At 44.6% G+C, this 27007-nt stretch overlaps 1 protein-coding gene and 1 long non-coding RNA gene across 5 annotated transcripts in view; one reads left to right on the top strand and one right to left on the bottom strand.

The window, feature by feature from the left end:
* RGS20 (regulator of G protein signaling 20) overlaps nt 1–22921 on the top strand; it is a 51806-nt gene extending 28885 nt beyond the window's left edge. For all 3 annotated transcript variants that reach the window (XM_055432001.2, XM_088844467.1, XM_088844468.1), the window contains 4 exons: nt 17579–17727; nt 20384–20470; nt 21634–21868; nt 22733–22921. In XM_055432001.2, the coding sequence (XP_055287976.2) occupies nt 17579–17727; nt 20384–20470; nt 21634–21868; nt 22733–22921 (660 nt within the window). The remainder of the gene's footprint in view (nt 1–17578; nt 17728–20383; nt 20471–21633; nt 21869–22732) is intronic.
* Nucleotides 7150–23842, bottom strand: LOC129560089 (uncharacterized). 2 transcript variants are annotated; one of them, XR_008686695.2, is made up of 4 exons: nt 22749–23842; nt 21646–21781; nt 17042–17758; nt 7150–16357 (listed from the first exon to the last, which is right to left on the bottom strand). It is a non-coding gene; the product is annotated as an uncharacterized LOC129560089 (long non-coding RNA). The 2 variants fall into 2 exon arrangements; XR_008686694.2 differs by having other exon boundaries at nt 7150–17758.
* Nucleotides 23843–27007: the final 3165 nt, after the last annotated feature.

Below are 27007 nucleotides of genomic sequence, written 5' to 3'. Positions count from 1 at the left end.
CTGAGCGACTTCACTTTCACACATTGGAGAAGGAAATGGCAACCCACTCCAGTGTTCTTGCCTGGAGAATCCCAGGGACGGGGGAGCCTGGTGGGCTTCCGTCTATGGGGTCACACAGAGTCAGACACGACTGAAGTGACTTAGCAGCAGCAGTAGCAGCAGCAGCCTGTAAGAGAGCTTTTTGGAAAGTCTTCCAAGATTGGGCTGCCCAGGTGGCTCAGTGATAAAGAACCCGCCTGCCAATGCAGGAGACACAGGTTTGATCCCTGGACTGGGAAGATCCTCTGGACAAGGAAGTGGCAACCCACTCTAGTATTCTTGCCTGGGCAATCTCATGGATCCAGAGGAGTTTGGCGGGCTACAGTCCATGGGGTTGCAAAAGAGTCATACAAGTCATACAATTTAGATTACATACAAGGAGATTTTATTATTCCAGATTATGCAGACAAGCAAGAGTGAGAGCGGTAAAGAAGCCTTCTTATTTTAATGCAGTGGCCCAGGTGGCTGGTTTCACTTCAGACACTTGAAAATCAGTTCCAAAAGTCCTGGTGTTCTTTCATTTCTGCATGGAGCTGGCTCATGACATTCACCTTTCACTAACAGATGCAGGTTAAAGGTCTAGACTTCACATAAGTGGTTTAGAAATGATGTGACGTGTGTGCATGCTAAGTCACTTCAGTTATGTCTGACTCTTTGTGACTCTTTGTGACCCCTTGAACTGTAGCCTGCCAGGCTCCTCTGTCCATGGGATTCTCCAGGCAAGAATACTAGAGTGGGTTGCTGTGCCCTCCTCCAGGGGATCTTCTTGACCCAGCGATTGAACCTTTGTCTCTTAAGTCTACCTGCATTGGCTGGTGGCTTCTTTACCACCAGTGCCACCTGAGAAGCCCCCAGACTTCACATAAGTGGCAGAGCCTTTCAAATGAGTGGTCTTGCAAAGTTATTCACAGGAATGATGTATCTAACCACGGAAAGTACTTCTAGGAACTGCATCTGCATCCTTGAAGAAGGAGACCATGGTTCTCTCCAGTTGTGAACTGGATATCTTACCCTCAGTTTTGCATTTCTGTACACTTGTTCATAGATAGAAATCCAGGGCATTAAGCAAGGAGTGACTTTCTTGCAGGCTCCTAAGTCAGGTCAGCAGAACTGAGTTTTGAAATCACATGTATCAAGTCAGATCCCCTTATGATTATCATGTGAATCATGGTCCAACTGGGAATACAGCAGATTGGTTTGCTACAGCACCAGGTGACTCACAGGGTGAGCTTCTATTCAGATTCATATAGTGTCAGCAGCAGCTAATAGGGGTCAGCCAAGTCAGAGCCTAGCATTCAGTACAATACACGTGAGTCACTGACTCCCCAGCACTTCTGAGATGGTCCCTGAATGTAACCTTGAGCAGCCACTTTAAGAGACAGCAGTGCACGGCGTGAGTCAGTTCACAGTAGGACTGAATGGGCTTCTGCAGAAGCTGTTCACAGCCGAGCCTGATGTGACCGAGTGCTCAAGGAGGTGTTCCACAATGACAAGTTCATAGAACCCAGCTTATTTCATTCCACCTGTTTGTATGGGGAGTCATTTGTGAAAAGTGAGCAGTATGCTCCGTTACCCAGAACTGGAGTTATTTCAATGATTATTACAGCTGATTGACCTTGTTGGTTTGGAGATGCTCAGTTTCCAGTTATTAATAAACTTTACACTGTAAAATTCTTCTCAAGTACGTATCAATGTTTGGATTTTAGACAATGGCATCTCACGCAAAGTCACCTTGCAGTTCGACTTCCTAACATCCTGGGTTGACTGTGTGCACCTCAGTCCCACAGTGAAGTGGAGGAAAACACCCTGTTTTCTTGGTTTTTCTCTGTTTGTGCGCCTGTCACCTCTGATGCTAACTGGATGCTGTTTGCTCCAGAGCCAGAACACAAGTTTGTGGTACCCATCCATCCTTCTAAGGCAGCAACACATGCAGTGCTCACAAGCCTTCTGGGGCTATTTGGCTAGATCCATGCAAGCTTGTACAGCTGTTCCGATGCAAGTTGGTGGAAAGAATTGTTCAGCTCACAGCTTACCCAGCCCTTGTAGATGTCTTTCATGTCTGCGGGGAGGAGGTTGATAATGAGGTTTAAGTTTTCGTATTTATCTGGCTGTGTCCCGTCTTAGTTGTGGCACATGGAATATTCGTTGCATCATTTGGGAACCTTCTTTCCCACCTACAGATTCTTTAGTTGTGGCACCTAGGCTCAGTAGTTGCAGCCCTTGGGCTTAGTTGCTCTGCGGCATGTGGTATCTTAGTTCCCTGACCAGGGATCAAACCCACATCCCCTGCATGGCAAGGCAGATTCTTAACCATTGGACCACCAGGGAAGTCCCAAAATACAAATAATTTTTACATTAAGTTTCCTGTTAGGGCTTCCTAGGTGACTCAGTAGTAAAGAATCTACTTGCTGATGCATGAGACACAGGAGATAGGGTTCAATCCCTGGGTCAAAAAGATTCCCTGGAGGAGGAAATGGCAACCCACTCCAGTATTCTTTCCTAAAGAATCCTACGGACAGAGGAGCCTGGTGGGCTACAGTTCATGGGGTCGAAAAGAGTCAGGCATGACTGAGTGACTGAGCTTAAGGTGGAAATAGTAGTCCTGGGGGGTGGTTGGGTGGTTCCAGAATTGCCAGCCTCTTAAGCCCCTGGCCAGGGGGACAGTGCTATGGGCCTACATTCCTGAGGCCGAAGACCCTGCTCAGAGTTCCGTTGTTCAGTGTGATAGGGGCCGTTGGAGCCAGTTTTGCTGGTCTAGCCTCCAGACTCCGAGATGTCTGCCCTCCTTACAGCAGTGAAGGCACAAGAACTGTAGGGTCTCAGGACTTCCCTGGTGGTCCAGGGTTAAGACTTTGCCTTTTACTGCAGAGGGCACAATTTTGATCATTGGTTGGAAAACCAAGATCCACATGCTGTGCAGTGCGGCCAAAAAAAAAAAAAAAAAGAATTATGGGATCTAGTTTTATAACAGCCTAGAATTTATCAAATTCTCATTAGGTCTAAGTCTCTGCTACAGCAAATAAGGCATTTCTAGACCTTTAAATGACCTGGAAGTTCTGTACTGTACTTGTGGCAAAATGAAGTACTTGCTTATGAACAAAAATATCTGAACAGCATACCAGACCAGGTGGAATGAAATGGGGTGGGTTAAACAAGGGTGAAGAAAATGGTACAAGAGTTATGAAAAACGTTCGCAAAATCTAATAACATGAACAACTTGCCTGTTCAGGTTAAACACATCATAAACTAACCTCCAAAAGATATCTCTTCTGTTATCTTCTAGTGATGTATTCAAAATACTGAGGGTATTAAGCTATAAGTTCTAATTGTGATAGAGCACTTATCTGTTAAAATATATCAAATGTAGCCTGAGAATGAGAAGACTGCATAGAAATTATTTTTTAATGGAAATTGTTCCTTTATGAGCCTGTTATGCATCCTTTAGGATGGGGTTTTATTCCCAGTTCCCTATGTCTGACTGCTGTATATGGTCACACAAAGAGATGAATGGCTATGGTTCCCTACAAACAGTCTAAAATGCATAAGCATTAAACATTCCAATTCACTGAGAATTTTTTCAATTTTGGATCTGCTTGTTCAGCATATCTAGTCATCTAATATTTCATGCCAGCAGGGCGTGGGGTGGTGGGGAACCTAAAATTCAGGAGATATTTTGGTGCAAACTGTATAAAACCAAAACAGAGATTCTGTCACACACATCCTAGGAACATCAGACAAAAACATCCCAACAGCTCAGCCCTGGAGAACTAACTGTCTTGGGAACAGGAAGGCAGTGTGGAACCGAGGTGAAGGTGTGCTGGTACGTCTGTTAGCCCGTTCTCATCAGCAGCAGATCTGCTGGAAAAGGACTCCGGAGGCATCCACTGATGGGCACCTAAAAGCAATCCCAGTCTGTCTAAAGGTGGCCCGTGTACAGCTGTGGGGTGAAGAGCGAGGCTCTGTGGGTGGAGGGTATAGATCTGAGTCAGTGTGGAGACGGCCCCACGGAGCGAACTGAAGCTGTGCTTACTACTCCATCTGCTCATTCAGACAAAGGGAAGCTGCACATAGGTTGGAAATTGCTGAAAGGAAGCAGGCCCTGATAAAGAGTTAAGATTTTATTCTGGTGTCAAGGGTTACCATTAACGGCCACAGGAGGGGGACTAACAAAGACTGGATTCTAGATAAAAAGAGTGAATATTTTGGGCTTTGAGGGCCACATGGTCTCCATTGCAACTACTCAACTCTGTCACTGCCCCTTAAATCTGTGGGGGAGAGAACTGGAGATGGACTGCTCACTGGCCACCGTACGTACTCCCTGCTGCTGCTGCTGCTGCTGCTAAGTCGCTTCAGTCGTGTCCGACTCTGTGCGACCCCATAGACGGCAGCCCATCAGGCTCCCCCATCCCTGGGATTCTCCAGGCAAGAACACTGGAGTGGGGTGCCATTTCCTTCTCCAATGTGTGAAAGTGAAAAGTGAAAGTGGAGTTGCTCAGTCGTGTCCGACCCTCAGTGACCCCATGGACGGCAGCCCTCCAGGCTCCTCCGTCCATGGGATTTTCCAGGCAAGAGCACTGCAGTGGGGTGCCACTGCCTTCTCTAGTCCTTTACAAAGTGTTACTTCATCCATAATCTAAATGTCAGTGTGGAGTACCACTATCAGGTTCTTGCAGGAAACGGCCTCTTAAAAAGTAAGTTCAACCAATAACAATGACATTTCTTAGAGTAATAAGGCACTCTTGAGAAAAAAAGAATTCAGAAGGACAGACCACGAATCCAGGGAAAGACAATCTCCTATAGGAGATAAAAATCAAAGGATCTAATTTAAGTTTCCTTTTGGTATCCACCATTTCAATATTCAGCATTTTCATATGAATGGGAAAACTTAATGACAGTTAGCAAGTCCCAAAAGTACTGACGCAGTGACCTAAATGAGAAGGAAATCCAAAAGAGTGTGGATATATGAATACGTACAGCTGAGTCACTTTGTTGCACAGAAGAAACTGACACCACATTGTAAACTATTCGTCCTAAATAAATAATTTTCAAAATTGATGCAGAAAAAAATGACACTGGAGGCAGGAAATAATTAAGTACAAATATTTTATTAAATTGGATATAAAATATTTTTTAGAAGTCATAACGAAGAAAGGAGAGGGAAACGATCCACACAAAGATTTTGTGGATGGGTGCTCAGACTGTGAAGGCTCTTAGGGATTCAGATTACAGCCTAAAAGCTTTAACAGGATGGTAGCTGAATATTTCATATCATTTATAATAGGATTATCATCACAGATGAAAATTCTAACTGGTAATGTACAACAGGTCAAGTCTGACTAGCCAACCCTACCATCCAGTCACAGATCATGGAGAATTTCTTATGGCGATAAGTAGAATTTGTGGGGCGGGGGGGAAGAGAAAATTTGCCCAGATAGACCTGAAAGTAGAAAAGCCTTGTTTAGTGACTATGAACACACCTTTTTGAAACTTTTTATTATCGTTGGTTTGCATGTACATTAATACATTTCATAACCCATCTGCTGTAACTGGTGGAAAAGAAGTTCTTCAAACAGCAAATATTCCTGCAGGCCTGATGTGTATGAGGTCTGTGCTCAGCAAACACAGAATGGGTCAGAAGAGCCCGCAGACTGGATCAGACCTCAAGACTGCTGGGAGCTTCAGGAGAACCCTCTGGGTTTCCCTGGTGACCACCATTTGTCTCTGTTTTTACAGACTGAATTTTTTTTAGATTCCACATGTAAGCGATACTATCTACTACTTGTCTTTCTGTCTGACTTACCTCACTTAACACCCTGTTCTCAAGGTCCATCCATGTTTTTCCCAAATGGGAGACTATCTTCCTTTCTTATGGCTGAATAATATTCAGTCTTGTATATATACCTGGAGAAGGCAATGGCACCCCACTCCAGTACTCTTGCCTGGAAAATTCCATGGATAGATGGAGCCTGGTAGGCTGCAGTCCATGGAGTCGCTGGGAGTCGGACACGACTGGGCGACTTCACTTTCACTTTTCACTTTCATGCATTGGAGAAGGAAATGGCAACCCACTCCAGTGTTCTTGCCTGGAGAATCCCAGGGACGGGGGAGCCTGGTGAGCTTCCGTCTATGGGGTCACACAGAGTCAGACACGACTGAAGTGACTTAGCAGCAGCAGCAGCAGCAGTATATATATTACCACTTTTTCATCCACTCATCCTCAACAGGTACTTGGGTTGTTTCAACATCTTGGCTACTGTGAATAATGCTGCAGTAAATATGGGAGTGCAGATAAGATATCTAAATCTTGTCTTCATGTCCTTTGGGTATCTACCAGAGTCCAACTGCTGGATCATCTGGTAGTTCTATTTTTAGTTTTATGAGGAACTTACATATCATTCTCCATAGTGGCCACACCATTTACATTCCCACTAACGATGTGTCAAGTTTCCTTTTTCACCACCTTGGCAACGTCTATTGTCTCTTGTCTTCTTGATGAAACTGGTTTCTCTCTTAATGCTCTTCTGCTTTCATCAGCATTTCAGGCACTTTCACAGAAGCGTGGACTTGTAGAGGCGTTACATTCACATGAAATTTCTATTCACATTCTCATGATTTCATTGAAGCACACGTAATCCATCATACCCTCCAGGCTCTAGATTTAGATTTTAAAGCCAGAGATGAAATATGTATGAGACTGAACAGAATCAGGACTTACCGTGGCATTCATCGCACTTACCCATTGTCTTCCCTATTAAGTAAAATCTGAATTGTAATTAGTTACATTCTGTGCGTTTCTGTTTCTCAGGGTGCACTTTGGGAACCCACTTCTTCCCTGTTGATTGTAGGAACAGCTATAAATATCGAAATTCTCTGGGCCAAAGAGCATTCAAGTGCTTTTAACTGAGAAAGAGCTTGCATTCCTGACCTTGGTGCTAACCTGTGTGGATAAAGGAGAGCACAGGGATGCTACCTCACCGGCCCAGTGTGTTCATCTGGACTCCCCACTGTAACATGACATGCAGGGAAAGGATTTCCATGGCACTTTCCCCCCAAATACACATTTAAAGATCTGTGATAAATACCATGGTTCTGGACTGTGATGTAGCATGTCCCTCTGGAGCCAGGCTCTGGTCCCCACAGGGATCATGCTCCAGTGCTGTGGGACGCCCCATTCCTGTCTCCCCAGCATCACCTTCATTCTTGGCATCACCACTACCCGCCACCGCAGCAGCACAGAGCAGGCACTAGTCCCCCCACCATCTTCTCTCTCCCTTCGTCCTTGGATAGTTTTCTTTCCTTTTCTGATGTGTCTCAACTTTCAGTCATGGGATGGCTTTATCATTTCCAACCAAATGAACACTGTCCAGTTAGTTATCGTGGTTGTCACTGTGTTCACTCACTAAGTCGTGTCTGACTCTTTGCGACCCCATGGTCTGTAGCCCTCCAGGCTTCTCTGTCCATGGGATTTCCCAGGCAAGAATACTGGAGTGGGTTGTCACTTCCTCCTCCAGGGGATCTTCCCAGGCTAGGGATCGAACCTGCATCTCCTGCATTGGCAGGTAGATTCTTTACCACTGAGCCACCAGGGAAGCCCAGTTAGTTACTATACCTGGGTCAAGTGAACTTGATGAAACAGGAAGCAGGAATGACAGCCACCAGAAGCACAGCACAGGCAAGTGACTTATGTCAGATGACACGCATTAGACACGTGCAGTTTAAGGACTGTTAGTATATTCAGAGTGGGTAACCGTCGCCGTTATCCACTTGAGAACATTTTCACATTTGCATCATTTCAAAAAGAAAGCCACCTCCGTCAGCTGTCACCCACCAAGTCCCTTTCTTGCAGCCCCGTTCGATTTTAGACATTCATTTGTCTATGTTGAAAATATTTCTTCCTGTTTTTTCTGTAATTTGCAATGATTGCTCAGAAATTCTTAGAGAGCCAGGTGGCTCAGTGGTAAAGAATCCACCTGCCAATGTAGGAGACGCACGAGATTCGGGTTTGATCCCTAGGGTCAGGAAGATCCCCTGGAGGAGGAACTGTCAACCCATTCCAGTATTCTTGCCTGGGAAATCCCATGGACAGAGGAGGCTAGTGGGTTACAGTCCACAGGGTCGTAAAGAGTTGGATGCAACCGAGCACATGTTCCTTGCTTTGAAAGGAAGCAGTAAAAGTTGGCAGAAATTCTTACCCAAACCTGGCACATTCTTTACTAGTTTGAACATTGCCTGAAACAACCCTAGAGACAAAGATTTAGTAAATGCTGAATTCTTTCAGAGATGCCCTGGGCTAAGCAGTCATCTAGTCTCCTTGAGAAAGTACCATGGCCTCATGGGGTAAGGAATGCCCACGGTCAACATTTCAATCAGTACTTGCAAAATACACTGTAAGTGTTGATTGGTATTAAGGAAGAACAAGTAAAAACATGTATAATTCATTTATTTCCTCCTGATCATACTTTAATTTCCCAAAGGCAGTTGCAAAAGTTGAGTTGTACAACATGTTCATTTAATAATGACAGAATAAAAGCACACATCACTATCATAGTCTTAAAAACCTTCAGTGTGGTTCAAGTTACAAACTTGGTGACAACCAGATAAACAAAAGAGTAAAGATTTCCATTCAAAGTTACTGAAAAACAGATGGTCACTTAAGTAGTTCTTTTAGAAGGTAAGGACAGATGTAATCATCCATCTGGAAGTACTTATAATTCTAAAAAGTCTATTATTATTAAACTCTCAGTTGACTTCCCCTACTAAAATAATGAACCAGCTTTTCCTTAAGATAGACCTGAAATTATTCAGGCAATAAAACCAAAAGGCAGAAAAATTTGAAAACTAGAGGACACATTAAGATCTCTTGCTAAAACTGGTAGGTTGCTAAACATTGATAGCTTTCTGTGTCCTGTGAAGTGGAAGACACAGATTTGATTTGACTTTTGGTCTATTAACTGTGCTGAAGTCAATGCAAGTAATTCTAGCTCTTCATTAATATTTCATGAGCCAGAGTGAGTCGGACTTTTTTCTGGTGACGACTAGACCACAGGATTGTCACACTTAAAATCAGCTGACTTCAAGATCCCATGAAACAGTAGAAACATCGTTGTTGACAGGATTCATCTTATTTCTCAGCTGTTAATAATAACAACAGGTGGGAGCCCTGGGCAGGTAGAGGGCCTGTTTGTGACTTAATTGGCACCAGGTGATTGGTGTTTATGCCTGGAGTATGTGATTCAGAGAAAGCCATGTTCACCTGTTGCTATTTTCAGAGTAGGTAGCTAACTCCAGGGAGAGTTCTGCGCTGTGTGATCCATCCACCCTCTACTTTCAGTTGGTCTGTTTTTCAAACCCCACTGTGTAAATTCTCTTTTTCATTTGATTTACTGTGTTATGTTAAATCGCACTGTACAACAAAGTGACTCTTCTGCACATTCTTTTCCGTTATGGTTTATCCCAGGATATTGAAGATAGTTCCTTGTGCTCCACAGTAGGACCTTGTTGTTTATCCATTGTGTATATTCTTTCTTCCTCCTTCCCTCCTCTCTTTCTTCTTCCTTCCTTCCTTCCCTGGGTCTTCATTGCTATGCAAGGGTTTTCTCTAGTTACAGTGAGCAGGGGCTACTCTCTACTTGTGGTGCACAGACTTCTCTTTTCAGGGGCTTCTCTTGTTGTGGAGCTCCAGGATGCATAGGCTCAGCAGTTGGGGCACACTGGGCTTCGTTACTCCAGGGCATGTGGAATCTTCCTGCACCAGGGATCAAACCCGTGTCCCCTGCACTGGTAGGCAGAGTCTTAAATACTGAGCTACAAGGGAAGTCCCATTGTATAGATTCTTCAATGAAAGACAACAAGAAGCCAAAAAAGACTTCTTGTCGGATTCATCAGCCTCAGAACCACTTATCCTTAGAAACAGCTCCTCTGGGTTCTGGAAGCCTGCATGCCTGGCATACGAGACTGCTCTCTCCTCCCTCACGAGTAAGGACGTCTAACAATTCCTTTCCCCAGCCTGTGCCCTAGATTTCTTCCAGTTCTGCCAGGAGTGAGGGGCTCGGGCTGAGAGGGTCCTGGATCACAGCTTCCTCCACCCCACCCCGGGGTGAGTGCCAGACCCCAAGGAGAACCTGTGACAGCTCTACTCCGCCCTTCACCAGGTACCACCACTGAGCACTCCCTGGATGCACTCACCCTGCAGGTGGGGTCGGAGCAGAACCTATAACTTACACACATCTGCGAAAAATCATCCTGCATCTGGGGGAAGGATGTTATTAATAGAAAGAGTTTTCCCAGGCTGGGAAGACTTAGAAGGCAGAAAGACCAAAAGGAGGCTAAAATTAGGAGCAAATGGGGCTAACTCCTCAGAAATGTTACTGCAGAGAAGAAGGGAAAGAGTGTCTCGGGAGGATGCAGAGAATGTTCCTGGAAGACGGTTCTCTTGATGATGTTGGTACCCCTTGAGGGGAGCTCAGGAAACAGCCAAAGGGAAATGAACAGGTGTGGCCATGGAGGAGAGGAGCTCTGTTCTGAATTCTGAGAAGCAACAAAAACCTGATCCTTTGAACAGGCTCCAAGAAATATTGGGAGAGACTTTCCTGGTGGTCCAGTGCTTAAGACTTCCTCTTGCAGTGCAGGGAGTGTGGTCGGGGAGCTAAGATCTCACACCCTACCTCGGGGCCAAAAAACCCAAAACATAAAACAGAAGCAGTGCTGTAACAAATTCAATGAAGACTTTCAAAAATTATCCACTTAAAAAAAAATCTTTAAAAAAGTATTTGTTGTTCAGTCACTCAGTCATGTCTGACTCTTTGAGATCCCATAGAGTCCAGCATACCAGGCTTCCCTGTCCTTCACAATCTGCCAGAGTTTGATCAAACTCACGTCCATTGAATCGGTGATGCCATCCAACCATCTCATCCTCTGTCACCGCCTTCTCCTCCTGCCTTCAATCTTTCCCAGCATCACATAAACTATTAGGAGAGCTCTTTGAGGGTGAGACAGAGGAAATCAAGTCAAATTAATATCTTAGCATAATGTGTGTGCTGCTGCTGCTCACTCAATCATGTCCAACTCTTTTGTGACCACACGGACTGTAGCCCATCAGGCTCCTCTGTCCATGGGATTTCCCAGGCAAGAATACTGGAGTCAGTTGCCATGACCTCCTCAAAGAGATCTTCCCTACCCAGGGATCAAACCCATGTCTCCTGCACTGGAAGGCAGATTCTTTACCACTTAGCTACCAGCGAAGCCCCATAATATGTGTGAGAGGTGGTCAGATGCTATGGTCTAGGCGGGAGCATCTCCATTTATTAGCTAGTAAACTTTTGTAAGGGACTTCCTTGGTGGCTCAGTGGTAAAGACTCTGCCTGCTAATGTAGGAGACTCGGGTTCTATTCCTGGATCGGGAAGATCTCCTGGAGAAGGAAATGGCAGCTCACTCCAATATTCTTGCCTGGGAAATCTCATTGACAGAGGCACCTGGCAGGCTACAGTCTATGGGGTCACAAAGATTTGGACACGACTGAGCAACTAAACAACAACAAGCAAACTTTTGTAAAGAGAAATTTCTCTTTATCAACTCTTAGGTTACCCTGGAGTCATGTTTGTGTTTGAAAAGACAGGATAAAACCTTGATTCTTTGTCAGTATTTATCAGTTTTCAAAATCAGTTGGTTCCCTAACATTTTCTAAAAGTAACAGTGAGTGTTTTGCATTCACTATGAAATCACAGATTCACACACATCTGATGTTTTTTTCATTGCAGTTAATATTTTCTTTCTGATACTTAAACTTTCCCACACTTGGCAGGGGCAGCCTTGTTTATATTAGCTCACGGCTCCCAAGTTTAGAATTTTTATATAGTCAAACCTGCCAATCTTTTATGGTCTCTAGGGGAAGAGTAATTGTGTCATGATATGTCGAAGCATCTAAAGTATGAGAGCCTAGTCACCTATAAATGAAGGAGTCAGAGCTACATGTCCTGTTTAGTAAGATTTCTGATATATTTTTAAAGCAAAAAACATAAGGCACAGAGTCATACATAGCATCCAAGTCTGTTTAGATAAGCATTACTAAGACTGTGTTTTAAACTAAAGTTAATTACGTGTTCTTATCTTCGTAGGAATGGTTCTGGAGGGACTTCCCTGGCAGTCCAGTGGTTAAGATTCCTCACTTCCAACACAGGGGCTGAGAGTTCGATCCCTGGTTGGGAAACTAAGATCCCAGATGATTCGTGGCACAACAAAAAAAGAGATAAAGAAATGGTTTTGGAAAGAATCACATCAAAATCTTAACAATGGTTATTTCTGGGGCTGGGAGAAGGATTGAAGAGTTCAGCGGAGCTATGATTTCTCTGTGTGCCTCTGTGTTCAGCATGGAAGCCTGGTTGAGGGTTCATCAGCATAAACCCTCAACCCAAAAAGCAGTAATCCTTTTTTGGGGATTTTCATTTTTTTTAAATTAGTTTTATTGGAACTTCCCTGGTGGTCCAGTGGTTGAGACTCCACGCGTCCACTGCAGGAAGTATGGGCTGGATCCCTGGTCGCAGAACTAAGATCCCACATACCACTCAGCAAGGCAAAAAAAAAAAGTTTTGTTTTCAAGTTCAGATTTAAAGTTTTGCCTTTGATGAAATCTTATATCTGCAATTATGTTTGCAAATGGTTTCTGCATTTGGGGTCAAAAGAAATGAAAAACTGAATAGAATATCTAAATACCTAAGTATATTAATGTTTATAAAAATATCATATTAAGTCAGACAGAAAGACAAATATCATATGATATCACTTACATGTGGAATCTTAAAAATGATACAAATGAACTTATTTACAAACAGAAATAGAGTCACAGATGTAGAAAATAAACTTACGGTTACCAGAGGGATTGGGGAGAGGGATAAATTACGAGTTTGGGATTAACATATACACGGGACTGTATATAAAATGGGCTCCCCTGGTGGCTCAGATGGTAAAGAATCTGTATATAAAATAGGAAAAAAGGACCTACTGTATAGCACAGAGAACAATATTCAATATCTTATAGTAACCTACAATGGAAAAGAATCTGGAAAAGATTATTCAAAGTAACCAAATCACTGTTGGGCACCTGAAACCAACACAACATTGTAAATCAACTATACTTCAATTTAAAAAATGGTTAAAGTTTTTTTAAAAATGTAAAATATGTACAGTCTCAAGGGAAGACGCATAATGTATTGGAAAGAAGACGAGTCACATGTGTGTGTGTGTGTGTGTGTGTGTGTGTGAGCAGTTTGTAGATTCTAGTCGCTTACACACTGTCAACTAGCCAAGGGGCCATGGAAAAGTCACTTAGCTCCCTTGGCCTAAAAATTAAGTAGATTAGATCACGTACAGGTCAAAGTAAACATCATAACTAGTAATATTGTCACATTAGTGTGTTATAAAATGCAGGTGTCTGAAAAAAAAATGCGTGTGTCTGTGCTGTCAAATTTCTGAAGAAGTCCCTTGGGTTGACAGACTGGCATGAAGAAAGACGATGGACTTGGCCACCCGGGCTACAGGTCCATCCGAGGCACCTCAGGGATGAGGTAAGCCTCTTTAAGCCTTGGTTTCTTCACCTGAGAAGAGAACTAATAACTGTTTTTCTTGGCTCATGGAAATGTGGGGAAAAATACAAATAAGGTAATACATATGAAAGTCTCCTGTAATCTGTGAAGCCCCATAAAAATATGAAGCATTGTTCTCTTAATTAGCCTTGAGTATTGTTCACACTCATAAATGCGGCCTTATTTGGGAAAAGGGCCTTTGCAAATGTAATCAAGTGCAGATGAGGCCACACTGGACCAGAGTCTCCTTATAAAGACCAGGGTGTCCTTGTAAAGGGTGTCCTTATAAAGGGAGAGCACTCCCGACTGGAGGGGGAGTTTGTCTCTCAAATTTCCTTATGTTCTGGCTTAACTCTTTCAGGGCCCGTCACTTCTAGAGGTCACTGGGGATGGTTTTAATATTATGTCCTTGAAGATTTTTGGTTCTCCTTCATCAGGACCTTGTCTATGATTCTACAGCTTAGAATCAGGCCCTTTTAAGAGAGATTTTTTTTTCCCGCGCAATGCTTCTTCTTTCATCATATTCCCTATGTGTAATTGAATAATGGCTATTTTCAGAATTTGGAAACCATAATGAAAATAAATAGCTATTCATGGAATCCAACTGCCAAGTTTAAGTTTACAAGAAAATAACTTTTCTGAGAGAGTCACTGTTAGGCTAAATTTTTTTATAACTAGTTACTCCTTTCAATTCCAAATTACCAAAGATTTTGATCAAGATTACGAATTTACTTTTTTTTTAACATGATCTTGAAAAGAGTTCTCTTAAATGTTGGTTCCTGGGAATGGAAAAGCCGTGTTTGAGTAGGATGATCTCTTAGTTAAGATCTAAATATTTAATAGGGCTTCCCAGGTGGCTCAGTGGTAAAGAATCTCCCTGCGAAGCAGAAGACGCGGGCTTGATCACTAGGTTGGGAAGATCCCCTGGAGAAGGAAATAGCAACCCATTCCAGTATTCTTGCCTGAAAAATCTCATGGACAGAGGAGCCCAGTGGACTATAGAACATTTAATAAACTGCCAACCTGTTTTTTACCATTTCCTCAGGCTGCCATAAATTATAGAAACAGTTTCTGAGGTCACTGACATTGGTTTTTCATTCATCTAACTTCTAAGCCTCTGGACCCTCAAAGGCTAGTTGCTGGGGCCTCATGCTTGGATCATGCCAACAGACACTGAAATTATGGCCAGTAGTCTGCCCCACACATAGCCCACAAGAAGAATAGAATGGCAGTGTCAAAGGAGTACTGATTCTGTGTTGCTTAGAACAGATGGAAATGAAACGTATTCAGAGTTCTCCCACACATACGATGGAGGCCAAAAAAGATGCACAAAGCTCATTTGGCAAATCAAACCACATATCAGTGTCTGAAAGGATGAGCTAAACTAACACATATGACAATGGCATATTTTTAAAATCTTATATATAGGTATGTATTTAATATATGTTATTCCGTTCCATTCCGTTCCATCACTCTGTCGTGTCCGACTCTTTGTGACCCCGTGGACTGTTAGTCTTCATATTAATTATGACATTTGAAAAATTAATTTTCTACAAATATTTAGTGACACTTACACAACTCTCCCATAAGTTACTACATGTTTGCCTTTTGAACAGGCCTGCAGTAATTTAAAGCATCTCGATCAAACAATTAACATAACCTATAATGATAAGTTCCAGTATATTTGAAAATGCAATGAAAGGGATGGCTTATTTTTCAGGAAATGAAAAATACCCATACTGACTTAAAGAGAAGAAGAAAGTATGAAGAGAACAGAAATCAAACTTTAAGACCCAGTCTTGCAAAGATGTTGAAACAGGAGTCTCTTGAAGCCTGCTGACATGACCATGTCACAATCCTTTTTTTTTTTTTTTTTTTGAGAAAAAACTTGGATTTAAAAATATATATACTTATTTATTTATTTTTGGCAGTGCAGGGTCTTTGTTGCTGGTCAGGTTTTTTTCTAGTTGCAGTTCACAGGTTTCTCATTTTAGTGGCTTCTCTTGTTGCATAGCACGGGCTCTAGAACACATGGGCTCCGTAATTGCAGCTCCCGGGCTCTGGAGCACAGGCTCAGCAGTTGTGGCGCTCTGGCTTAGTTGCTCTGGGGCATGTGGGATCTTCCCAGACCAGGGACCTGTGTCTCCTGCCTTAGCAGGTGGATTCTTGACCAGTGAGCCACCAGGGAAGCCCTGGGATTTTGTTTTTAATGAGGCAAGTTGCATCAGTATCTTTGAGAAAATAACAGTTACCTAGAGCGTCTGTCAGAGAAGGCAATGGCAAGCCACTTGAGTACTCTTGCCTAGAAAATCCCATGGATGGAGGAGCCTGGTGGGCTGCAGTCCATGGGGTCACTCAGTCGGACACGACTGAGCGACCTCACTTTCACTTTTCACTTTCACGCATTGGAGAAGGAAATGGCAACCCACTCCAGTGTTCTTGCCTGGAGAATCCCAGGGACGGGGGAGCCTGGTGGGCTGCCGTCTATGGGGTCGCACAGAGTCGGACACGACTGGAGCGACTTAGCAGCAGCAGTAGCAGCAGAGCGTCTGTGATTCAAAGCTGATGAGTCTGGAGATTGTGCTGGCTTGTCCTTGCCCCTTCATGTCCTAAATGAAGTGAAAGCTTCGTCTGTCTCTGGCTCCACTGAAATGCCACTGATGCGGCGAGAATTGGGTCTACCTGGGAGGATGGACTGCCCAGGCTGGTGCTCTGGACGGTGTTGTGAGCGTTGTTCTGCCTGTGGATGAGGGACAGTACAACCCTCTGATGGGTCTCTCATTCTGTCCTAGAACTTACATCCCCGTGTAATCAAAAGACAAGGGCTAATCCAAAGCTGTGTTACTGAGTTTTAATTCATAAAGAGAATTTAGCCTACTCAATATGAAAACACATAATAAAACTATGATAATTAAAACAAAGTCCAATAACATAAAAAGATAAGTGATAGTAAGAATAGATAAATCTAATGTTGGAATGGAATAACAAATACAGAATTTAATTCCAAAGGCCTATTTAAGGTTCTTTAATGGGGCTTTACATTTTTTTTCCTTTCACTCTGCCAAAAATTTTTTAACCGCTGTATCAAAAGTTAAAAATGGATTCAGCAATTTCTCTTTCTTATGCTGCTTTTATAGTTCTCTCTCTAGCCATTCCTGTAGTTCTCAGGAAAGGGGAGGGTTGAAGGGGTTTCCGGTGGCACCATGTCCAGGGAGGAAGGCCAGGGCATTGTTTCTGCAGGTGGCAGCACATTTGTGGGGGGCGTCGCTGTCTCCTGGGTGTGCCCAGGGCATCACTGAGCAGGACACAGGCGTGGCTCTGAGAGCTTTGCCACTGTGATCCTGTCAGTGCTGTTGCCCCCACATGCCCCACGATGTTGGTCCAGCAGGGGTGGGGTTGGGGGGACCCAAATTGGGAAACGCACCTGTGGGAGGTCCTCACTGTGATGTCAAGGGATGTCCTGTCAGCATCCACCTCCTTGACCGAACTGTGAGCAACTTAGCGCAGGGATCTCCATTCGTTGTTTCGCTCCAAGAATTTATCACAGCACATGGCAGATTCTAGACAGTGAATAAATGGTAAGTGAATGGATTCTAAGGGTTTCCCAAGTGGCGCTAGTGGTAAAGAACCCACCTGCCAATGCAGGAGACGTAGGAGACATGATTTGATCCCTGGGTTGGGAAGTTCCCCTGGAGGAGGGCATCGCAACCCACTCCAGTACTCTTGCCTGGAGAATCCCATGGACAGAGGAGTCTGGCGGGCTAAGTCCATGGGGTCGCAAAGAGTTGTACATGACTGAAGTGACTTAGCACACATGCATGAATAGGTTCTGAGGGCCAACTCTTACCAGAATGAGCAGAGATGACAGGATAGTCACACTGTGTCTTCTCAGCGGCACAAACAGTGGGCTCTCCAGCTTACCTGGTACTAACTCTGCCCCACCCCACTTCTCCTGTTGCAGCCGATGGGGTCAGAATGGATGGAGATGCGGAAGCGGCCAGTGTGCGCAGCCCAGGAGCCCGCAGCCTGCGCCCCCGGCCAGCCGGGAGTGGAGAACCAGGGGTCCAATGCTTGCTGCTTCTGCTGGTGCTGCTGCTGCAGCTGTTCCTGGTAAGCTGGTGGCTTTGTTATGACCATGCTCCTGATAAGAAAACGGTACCTTGAACAGTGCCAGCTTATGATGATTCAGTAAGTGCTTTGTAAGCAACTGCTGTATGGCTGACACTGATGTGGGTTTTGTAAAGGACCACAAAAACAACAAAACAAAAAACCAAGACGAGGACTTCCCTGGGGGTCCCATGGCTGGGGCTCTGTGCTCCCAATTCAGGGCCTGGGGTTCAATCCTTGGTCTGGGAACTAGATCCCATATGCCTCCGCTGAAAGATCCTGCCTCCTACAGCTAAGCCTGGGGTCAGCCAAGTGAATAAAAACACAAGGTTTTCCGTGGTGGTCCAGTGGTTATGAATCTGCCTGCCAGTGCTGGGGACACGGATTTGTTTCCTGGTCCGGGAAGATCCCAAGGGGCAACTGAGCCCGAGAACCACAATTGCTGAAGCCCATGGACTCTAGGGTCCCCAGCAAGGCAACTACTGAGCTTGTGTGCCTCAACTACTGAAGTCCATGCACCTAGAGTCCGTGTTCCACAGCAAGAGAAGCCACCACAGTGAGAAGCCCACCCCGCAACTAGAGAGAAGCCCCCACCAGCTGCAACTAGAGAAAAAGCCAGCGTAGCAATGAAGACCCAGCATTGCTAAAGTTAATTAATTTAAAAAAATTAATATTAAACAAAAAACAAGACAAGGCTGCATCCTAGCTCTGAAGGGACATAGTCAAGTCCTTGAAATCAGGCTAACTAATATATACCAAATGTCTAAAGAACAATCTAAGTTAGCTGATGGTTGAATATTAATATCTGGGCAAAAATGGTGCCTAGATTGTCAAAAAGGAGTGAACTCAAGGCCCTCTACTTGGAGATAAAGAGTTTTTGGAGGAGTTACAATTTAATCTGGGTCTTAAAGATTAGGGTTATGAAAGAGCATGAGCCTGCATTTTATATTCTGCTGCTTCTGTTCTATTAATATTGTTTTTAATAAAGAAAATTATTAAAATTTATGCTGGGCAGAGAGAGGAAAAGCTAAAAATACAGGCTAACTTACTGGGAGAGAAAGATACACATTCATTGCTTAAAAAAGGAGATACAACTTGACTGTTTGAGTCACTGCTGAAGATCTGGAGAAAGGGGTATGATTTACACTCAGAAATCACATGGGCATTAGATTGCATCTCTGAAATCTTGTATATGAAACATACCTCATGCCAACCAAATGTGCGTGTAGCTTTAGTCAATGAAACCATTGTAATGTACTTGGGCTTGACTGCGAGTTAGACCCAGACCGTGGGGAAGAAGAAACCGCGGGATAGATCAGTGATAGAATCACACGAGGTGATGAGGGGAGCTGAAGGTTGGAAATGAAAAGTCCAGGACAGTTTGTTTGGTTTGCTCCTGCTTGCCTCGGGCTGGCGTTAATTTCCAAGAAGCTCCACCCCAGTGGGTGGGCCTAGAAGTGCGACCCTCTGAGGACAGATGGAACCCAATGCTGGGAGGTCTGTCCATTTGGGACAGAACCCAGACTCTGCTGGGAATACAGGGCTGAGTGGCCTGGCATTCGAGGCAAGCCTTCAGCCCTGAGTAGGAGCCCAGAGGACCCAGCAGGGGACCGGAGGAAAGGGTGTGTTGGCAGTCCCTACACCATGCGTGTCCAGGACCCCCTAGTGGGAAGGAGATGCACCAGTGGAGAAGAGACCACATTGAAGCCCCTTTTCCTGCACTTTTCACTCTGCTCATCAGGCTCAGTGAGATGATGCCTGAAAGATGCTCAGAGATGTCCCCATGAATGTGGGATGCCACTGGCATTTATCCTATCTACCCAGTCCCTGATCTGCTGCCTTGGGAGGCACAGGAGGCAGGATCATGGCCTGAACAAAGACTGGGACTGATGGTGTCGGGGTGGGGGGCAGGCCCCAGAGCAGGCTCCTCCTACTCGTAACAACTATGGTGAATAAAATATAAATCCATGCCTGGACGTCATCATCACAGCCAGAAACCAAGTATCATGTGGTATGTGCATCTGTGGAAGATGAGAGCAATGCCTTCAAAGTATGGGAGCAAAGTAACAGAGAATTTAGATGGGCAAATAGCTGATAAATATTTGAGAAGATGCTCACTGTCATGGGTCATTAGCAAAATGCAAATCAGACACACAGCATGATACCCTTCGTACCCACCTACATGGCTAGAATTAGAAAGACAGACAGTAAGGGCTGGTCTGGGTGTGGAGGAATTGGAGCCCGCCAGCATTGCTGGTGGGAACGTGACATGGTGCAGCTGCTTTGGAGGAGAACAGTGTGGGACTTCCTCAAAATGTTAAAAATAGAGTCATCATGTGACAGTATGTCCACTCCTGAGGGTCTATTCAGGAGAAATAAAAACAGACATCCACACAAAATGACTACAAATAGCCCCAAAGTGCATACAACCTAACTGTTCATTTGTTTTACAAAAAGAATTATTATTCTCAATGTAAACTGTCCCTCATTTGTGTAGACCAGAGTATTATACATAGAATTTATTTTGCTAATACTTGCTTGTCATACTTTTGGTTTTCTTAAGAAAACAAAGCAGAGTCATTTGTGTCAAGAAAACAAGGAACTTGTTACTTGATACAGAATGATCTCAACCCTCATGTGTACGTCTCCTTTCGTGCAGTCTCACTGTAAGAAACCAGGAGGAGCAAAGACTTAGACGGACTTCCTATGAAGTCAGAACAGAAGACCTTCCCACCTGTGAAGAGAGGTAAAATCTCATAGTGTTTAGCTCGCTGAATTGACAGAAATGCCAGCCTTACTATTTTTAATTCCTTATTATTTTCTCTTTTCTTCCAATTTTTTTTTTTTGAGATATAATTGACACCCAGCGCTGTATAATCCTAAGGTATACAATGTAAATATTTAACTTGCATGAGTCATGAAATGAGGATCACAGTAAGTTTAGTGAACACCCATCATCCCATGGATGCCCAGCTGGAATTTTCTGATGTTTTGCATTACATGTGTCACTAGAATAGTTTCTCTAACTGCAGTTTAATATCAAATCATAACGTTGCATCACATTTTCACTCTGCACAATTCCTTTTAATTTTTTTTTTAATTAAAAAAAATGTTTTAGCCACATTGCATGTGGGATCTTAGTCCCCTGACCAGGGATTGAACCCAGTCTTAACCACTGGACCACCAGGGAAATCCCAGCAGATTCCTTTCAATTTATTGTGTGACAGGGAGAAAAGTCAGTTCCATTATTAATCTAATGCCTGTTAATCACAAATATAAATTGATGCTTCTTGGCAAAACGTGATATATTTTATGTGATTCACCTTTTTAAATAAAAGAACATAATGAAATACATATTATGTTGAGGTTCAAGAAAATTTTAAAGGTCCATTTTTTCTTAACTCTTCTTTTATACTTTAGCTAATATATTATTTTTTGAAGTGTTTTTTTTTTTAAGTTGGAAAGAACATATATATTACTTTCCACAATGCCAAATTTAAAAGTGTCTTTTTTCTTCCTGTTTTATCAATGGACTTATTTTCACTCATTGACTCATACCTTTTCTGCATGTGTCTGTCTGTATCCAAATCCCCCTTTTTATAAGAATACCAAATATACTGAATGAGGACCCTCCCTAACGACCACATCTTAACTTGGTTAAATCTGCAGAGATGCTACTTCTAACACAAGGTCCAGGGTCTGGACTTCAGCATCTTTTTTTAGGAGACACAATTCAATCCATGCTCGTATTTTTGCTGAAGGCTTGAGGAATGAGGACAAGTCTTTCTCAGCCTGAAAGGGCCTGTGTGCACATTTTCATTCTCAGAGGGAAAAAGACTTCTGTCCAGGGCTGAATTCCCATCATCTCCCGATCCCTCAGCTCCCCACACCCCTTTCTCCCACCCCCAGCCCAGGTCCCACCCTGGAGGAGGCCAGCGCCTGGGCTCAGTCCTTCGACAAGCTCATGCTCACGCCCGCGGGCAGGAACGCCTTCCGGGAGTTTCTGCGGACCGAGTTCAGCGAGGAGAACATGCTCTTCTGGATGGCGTGCGAGGAGCTGAAGAAAGAAGCGAATAAAGCTATGATTGAAGAGAAAGCGAGGGTCATATATGAAGACTACATTTCTATTCTCTCTCCTAAGGAGGTAGGTGCCCGCCAGAGGTTGAGGCCATGGGCACAAAGGACCCCTTCAGTGTCTGGTCACCGGCCCAGTTACCGCTGCTCCAGGATATGGAACCCCCCTGCCCCCCGACTCATCATAGACTTAAGCAGTGGTCCCACCAATGGGTGCCAAGTGCCCTTGAAAATCTGTGAAAGATCATGAGCATTTTCCTGGGGAAAGTGTGCGTAACTTTCATCAGATTCTCCAGGAGGTGACTGTGTCTGTTCTGTAAACACTGCTACAGGGGGAAGGAGAGGGTAGGACAAATCGAGAGAGTAGCCTGGAAACATGTATATATTACCATATGTAATACATAGCCGGTGGGAATTTGCTGTGTGACACAGGGAGCTCAACCCAGTGCTTGGTGACCACCTAGAGGGGTGGGGTGGGGAGGGAAATGGGGAGGAGGTTCAAGAGGTGGGGACATAGGTATACCGTGGCTGATTGATGTTGATGTTTGGCAGAAACCAACACAATGCCACAAAGCAATTATCCTTCAATTAAAAATAAAGAAATTTAAAAAGAAATACTACCCCCATGAGCATCACTTTACCAGCATCGCCGAGAACTCATGGGAGATGCAGATTCTCACCCACACCCAGACCCAATGAGCCAGAAGCTCTGCAGGGGCACCACCCGTTTTAACCAGCCCACCAGGGGCTTCCAGTGCCTCTGAAGTTTGGGACCCCTGTTCTCTGTGTTTAGTTCCTCCTTTGGCAGCTTAGCACTGGGGACGACCTTGCTTGGCTGGGATCTTTAACAAGTCCAACAAGCTGTGGGAGTCCGGGGTGGATGTCCAGAAAGGACCATGTCTGACGAGCCTGGTGTTCCCCCCGCCTCCGCCAGGTCAGCCTGGACTCACGTGTGCGGGAGTCCATCAACAGGAGCATGGCCGAGCCCTCCCGGAACATCTTCGACGATGCCCAGCTGCAGATCTACACGCTGATGCACAGGGACTCATACCCCCGCTTCATGAACTCCGCTCTCTACAAAGACCTGCTCCGCTCCTTATCCGAGAAAGCAGTGGAAGCCTAGGATATCGAAGATATTTATTATTAATAAAATAATCCAAGAACTAGTGGGCTCCGTCTAGGACAGGGACTTTAGAGGCGGTAGTGTCTTCTGCTGGTCGTGCTCAGGCTGTTTTAATAACAGACGCTTTCTTCTGCAGAAAACTGATACATTCACCAAGAAAACTGCAGCCACCTTTCCTGGTCCTTTTGGAAAGACTGGGGCATGGCTGTGTAGAGGTTGTGTAGTTACATTCATGGTGACTGTAGTGTGTTCTCAAGTGACAAAGGATACACAAGAAGACGCCGCATTGCCTTCAAAGGGTACATCATGGGAACAAACAGGACCCAGATTCCCATTTTATAAAAATGTGACCGCTACTTGTAAAAATTGGTACCCTGCTGTATCTTAGGATACATGTATGTATTGCTAAATGCATATATGTTCATGTGTATCTTACACGGTTGATGTAAAGCGCTGTGCTCTTAACTGGATCAGCCTCAAAAGTTTGGTAAGAGAAGCATTGTTTAGAAAATCCTTTTGTTGACAAGTTACCTTTATTTTTTATTACCAGAGCCCGCCAACCTAAAGAATGGATTTTCAACTTAGTGGCATTCATCACAAACAGTCAAATAAGCATATTTCCTATTTTAGTACTGAAAGATACATGGGCATTTTCACTCTAAAAAAATAAAGCACAAGAGTTTTATTTCAGCCTTTTTTGGTACATGTAACTATTTGAGAAATATAAGATTAAGTAAGTACAGACACACTCAAGATTCTCTTTTAGTTCCCAGACCAGAATTTCATCTTTAGAGCCCAATGTTTTTATCACAGGTGAACAGAATAAATTCATAGCTCACAGGTGAAAATACAGCCTTACAGATCTAAACCACCACTATACTGAGTGGGGAAGAAATGCATCCAGAACGTAATTCGCATGAAGCTCAGTCAGTAAAGAACCCGCATGCAATGCAGGAGACCCAGGTTCAACCCCTGGGTCAGGAAGATTCCCTGGGGAAGGAAATGGCAACCCACTCCAGTATTCTTCTTGCATGGAGAATCCAATGGTCAGAGAAGCCTGAGGTCACAAAGGGTCGGACACAACTTAGCGACTGAACCACACTTGCGCCTCAGCCTTCACAGGATGGCCTTCCTCTTGGTCACCCCCTCCCTGGCCCTTCAGTCTGAAGATTTCTTCATTATACCCTTCAAGCCCCTGGTCCTCATTCTCAGCAAACACCTCCTCTCCTCTTTTACTGTGACCATGGCGCCTTCAAGCCTCCATCTTCCTGACGACCTATACATCCGCGTGGACAGGCATCCATGCCCTCTCCTGAGCCCAGCCCCAGTGAAGGTGCTCTTTCCCCCTTTCCAAGACGTTAAACCCTCTCATGTACTTTTTTGTTGTTGTTAAAGTATAGTTGATTTACAATGTTAATTGATTTCTGATGTACAGCAAAGTGATTCAGTTGTACCTATGTATATTCTTTTTCACTTTGGTTTATCTGGATGTGAGAATTGCATCATAGAGAAGGCTGAGCACCAAAGAATTGATGCTTTCAAACTGTGGTGTTGAAGAAGACTCTTGAGAGTCCCTTGGATAGCAAGGAAATCAACCCTGAATATTCATTGGAAACACTGATGCTATGCTGAAGCTGAAGCTGAAGCTTCAGTACTTTGGCCACCTGATGTGAAGAGATGACTCACTGGAAAAGACCCTGATGCTGGGAAGGATTGAGGGCAGGAGAAGGGGGTGGCAGAGGATGAGATGGTTGGATGGCGTCACTGACTCAGTGGACATGAGTTTGAGCGAACTCCGGGAGATGGTGAAGGACAGGGAAGCCTGGCATATGCAGGGTCAAAAAGAGTTGGACAGGACTTAGTGACTGAACAACAAATGGTTTATCTCAGGATATTGAATATAGAGTTACCTGTGCTCTACACTGGGATCTCGTTGCTTATCCTTCCTATGTAATGATAATTTGCATCTTGATTCTGACTCCATCTCCCAGGGTCTCATTTTTTAGACAGAGAGGATGTCTTGGGGATCGAGGCATCAACACTGCCCTGAAGCTGCTCACACCCGAGTAAAGACGACATGTGTGGGGCAGAGACAGCAGCAGCTGTGAGCACTGGTCCGGAGAGGAGCTGCGCTCTGGAAGCCCTCGAGGCGACGGGGAGCTTGTGAAGATGACTGCAGAGCTCCCGCCAGGCTCTGCTCCACCCTGTTCACCTGGGAACCTGGTACCAGCTGACATCACCTGAGAATCCCCAGGGGAGCAGCCTCACATCCAAGTGCTACCTCCCTGCTCTGAGCCCGTCCACCTGGGCCTCATGATCCATGTGCCGCCCCCCAAGCTCTTCCCTGGGTTCACTTGAGCTCCCCTTCCATTTCTCCTAGAAGTGTCAATTGTGTCCGACTCTTTGCGATCCCATGGACTGTAGCCCACCAGGCTCCCCTGTCCATGGGGTTCTCCAGGCAAGAATACTGGAGTGGTTGCCATGCCCTCCTGCAGGGGATCTTGCTGACCCAGGGATTGAATACCCATTTCCTGCATTGCAAGCAGATTCTTTACCATCTGCATCAACGGAAGCCCACCATGAACAAATCCAGTGTGTGAATCTGTAGGGTTATCTGTGTACATGAAACAATTCCTGAGATAAATCAGCCTGCTATTCACCTGGGACTTCAATGCTTCCTCTGGATCAAAAACACTTCTGTAGTTTAACTGGAAATCTTAGCAGTGTTCCCACAGGTTTTGATGTTGTATTATCTCACTTTTACTTAGAATCAGCATTTACTTTGAACTCAAGTATTCATCTGAAACCATTTAATATGGAAACATCTTTTTTCAGTTGCTTGTTATAGAAATCTATCTTAAACTAGCATAAACAGAAAGTAAACGGACTGGCTTCCATTAGCAGAAGTCCAGGGTAGTTGCAATGCCTGCAGAGCAGGACCCTGACCTCCCTTCCCCATTTCAACTTCCCTCAGCTCACCACACACAGAGGGTCTCTGCACACAGCAGGTAGAAAGTACAGGGAGCCCCGGGGGTAGCTCCTCCTGGCTCAGCCTGTCCAGTGGAAGCACTTATCTATCATCCCACCTTTCATACAGTAACCCCAGGGAGGAGCACAGGTGGGGTGGGACAGACCCAGTAGGGTCACGTGGGGATGACGTATCCCTTAAATGAATCAGATGTTTGGGAACTAGCACCAGAGAGATAAGAGATACAGCAATGCCCTCCCTTCCCAGGCTCTCACAATTCTGCTCTTTTATCAGCTAACAGCATTATTACAAAGATAACTTGGATACATACTGTCAGCCGCATGTAAGAGTGGAAAAGCCCTTTCCTGTCAAAGCAGTTCAGTCTTCTAATTATGGAAACACCTGGGCTAATTTAACAAGACTCTATGGCACATAGTATATGAAATGTTTCTCTCTGCAGTTGGGGCCATTAAGGGAAAAAAAAATAATAATTAGCTGTCTTTTTATAGCACTGGGGAGACGAATCAGAACAAGTCATTGGAGGCAGTCATCTGTGCTCTCATCTTCCATCCACCACTTAGATAAACAAGTACCAGAGTATACAGGTTGATTTGAATAAAAACTTTAATTAATACTAAACCTGTTGCATCACTTTGCAGAACCGAAGTGCCAGAAGAGACCTCCCTGGGCTGGAGCCTGTTACTGCTTCCTGGAACTGAGTCCACAACACTGCAGGCACTGGTACCTGCCCTCCTCCCCCAGGCCCACAGTCGCGGGCCAGCCTTCATGGCTCAGCTCCCCCAGCCAAGACAGAACACGAACAGAAGCAAGGAAACTATTCCACGAGCCCTCACTGGGTGCACCCACTCTCCGAGGTGCTGAACACAGCAGTGCACGTCTCTCATAGAAACGCATGGGCTCCACCTTCCCTAACTCACAGCAATGCGTCACAGCTGTTGCACTGGACTGGCCTCACTTGTGTCACTCATCCTAGGAACTACATAGGGGGTGAGAGGAGCCCCCACAACTAGTTTGACCTAGGAACTCGTCAGACAGTACCTCTGTTCTACTCACTATGAAGTAGCGACTTCAATGATGGCACTTTGCTTATTTCTGAA

Source organism: Moschus berezovskii, chromosome 16 (assembly GCF_049115385.1).
Source record: "Moschus berezovskii isolate FMDL1 chromosome 16, NW_MosBer_1.0, whole genome shotgun sequence".
Taxonomy (NCBI): Eukaryota; Metazoa; Chordata; class Mammalia; order Artiodactyla; family Moschidae; genus Moschus; species Moschus berezovskii.
Note: the sequence above shows the minus strand (reverse complement) of the source record. Positions and strands in the feature narration are given on the sequence as shown.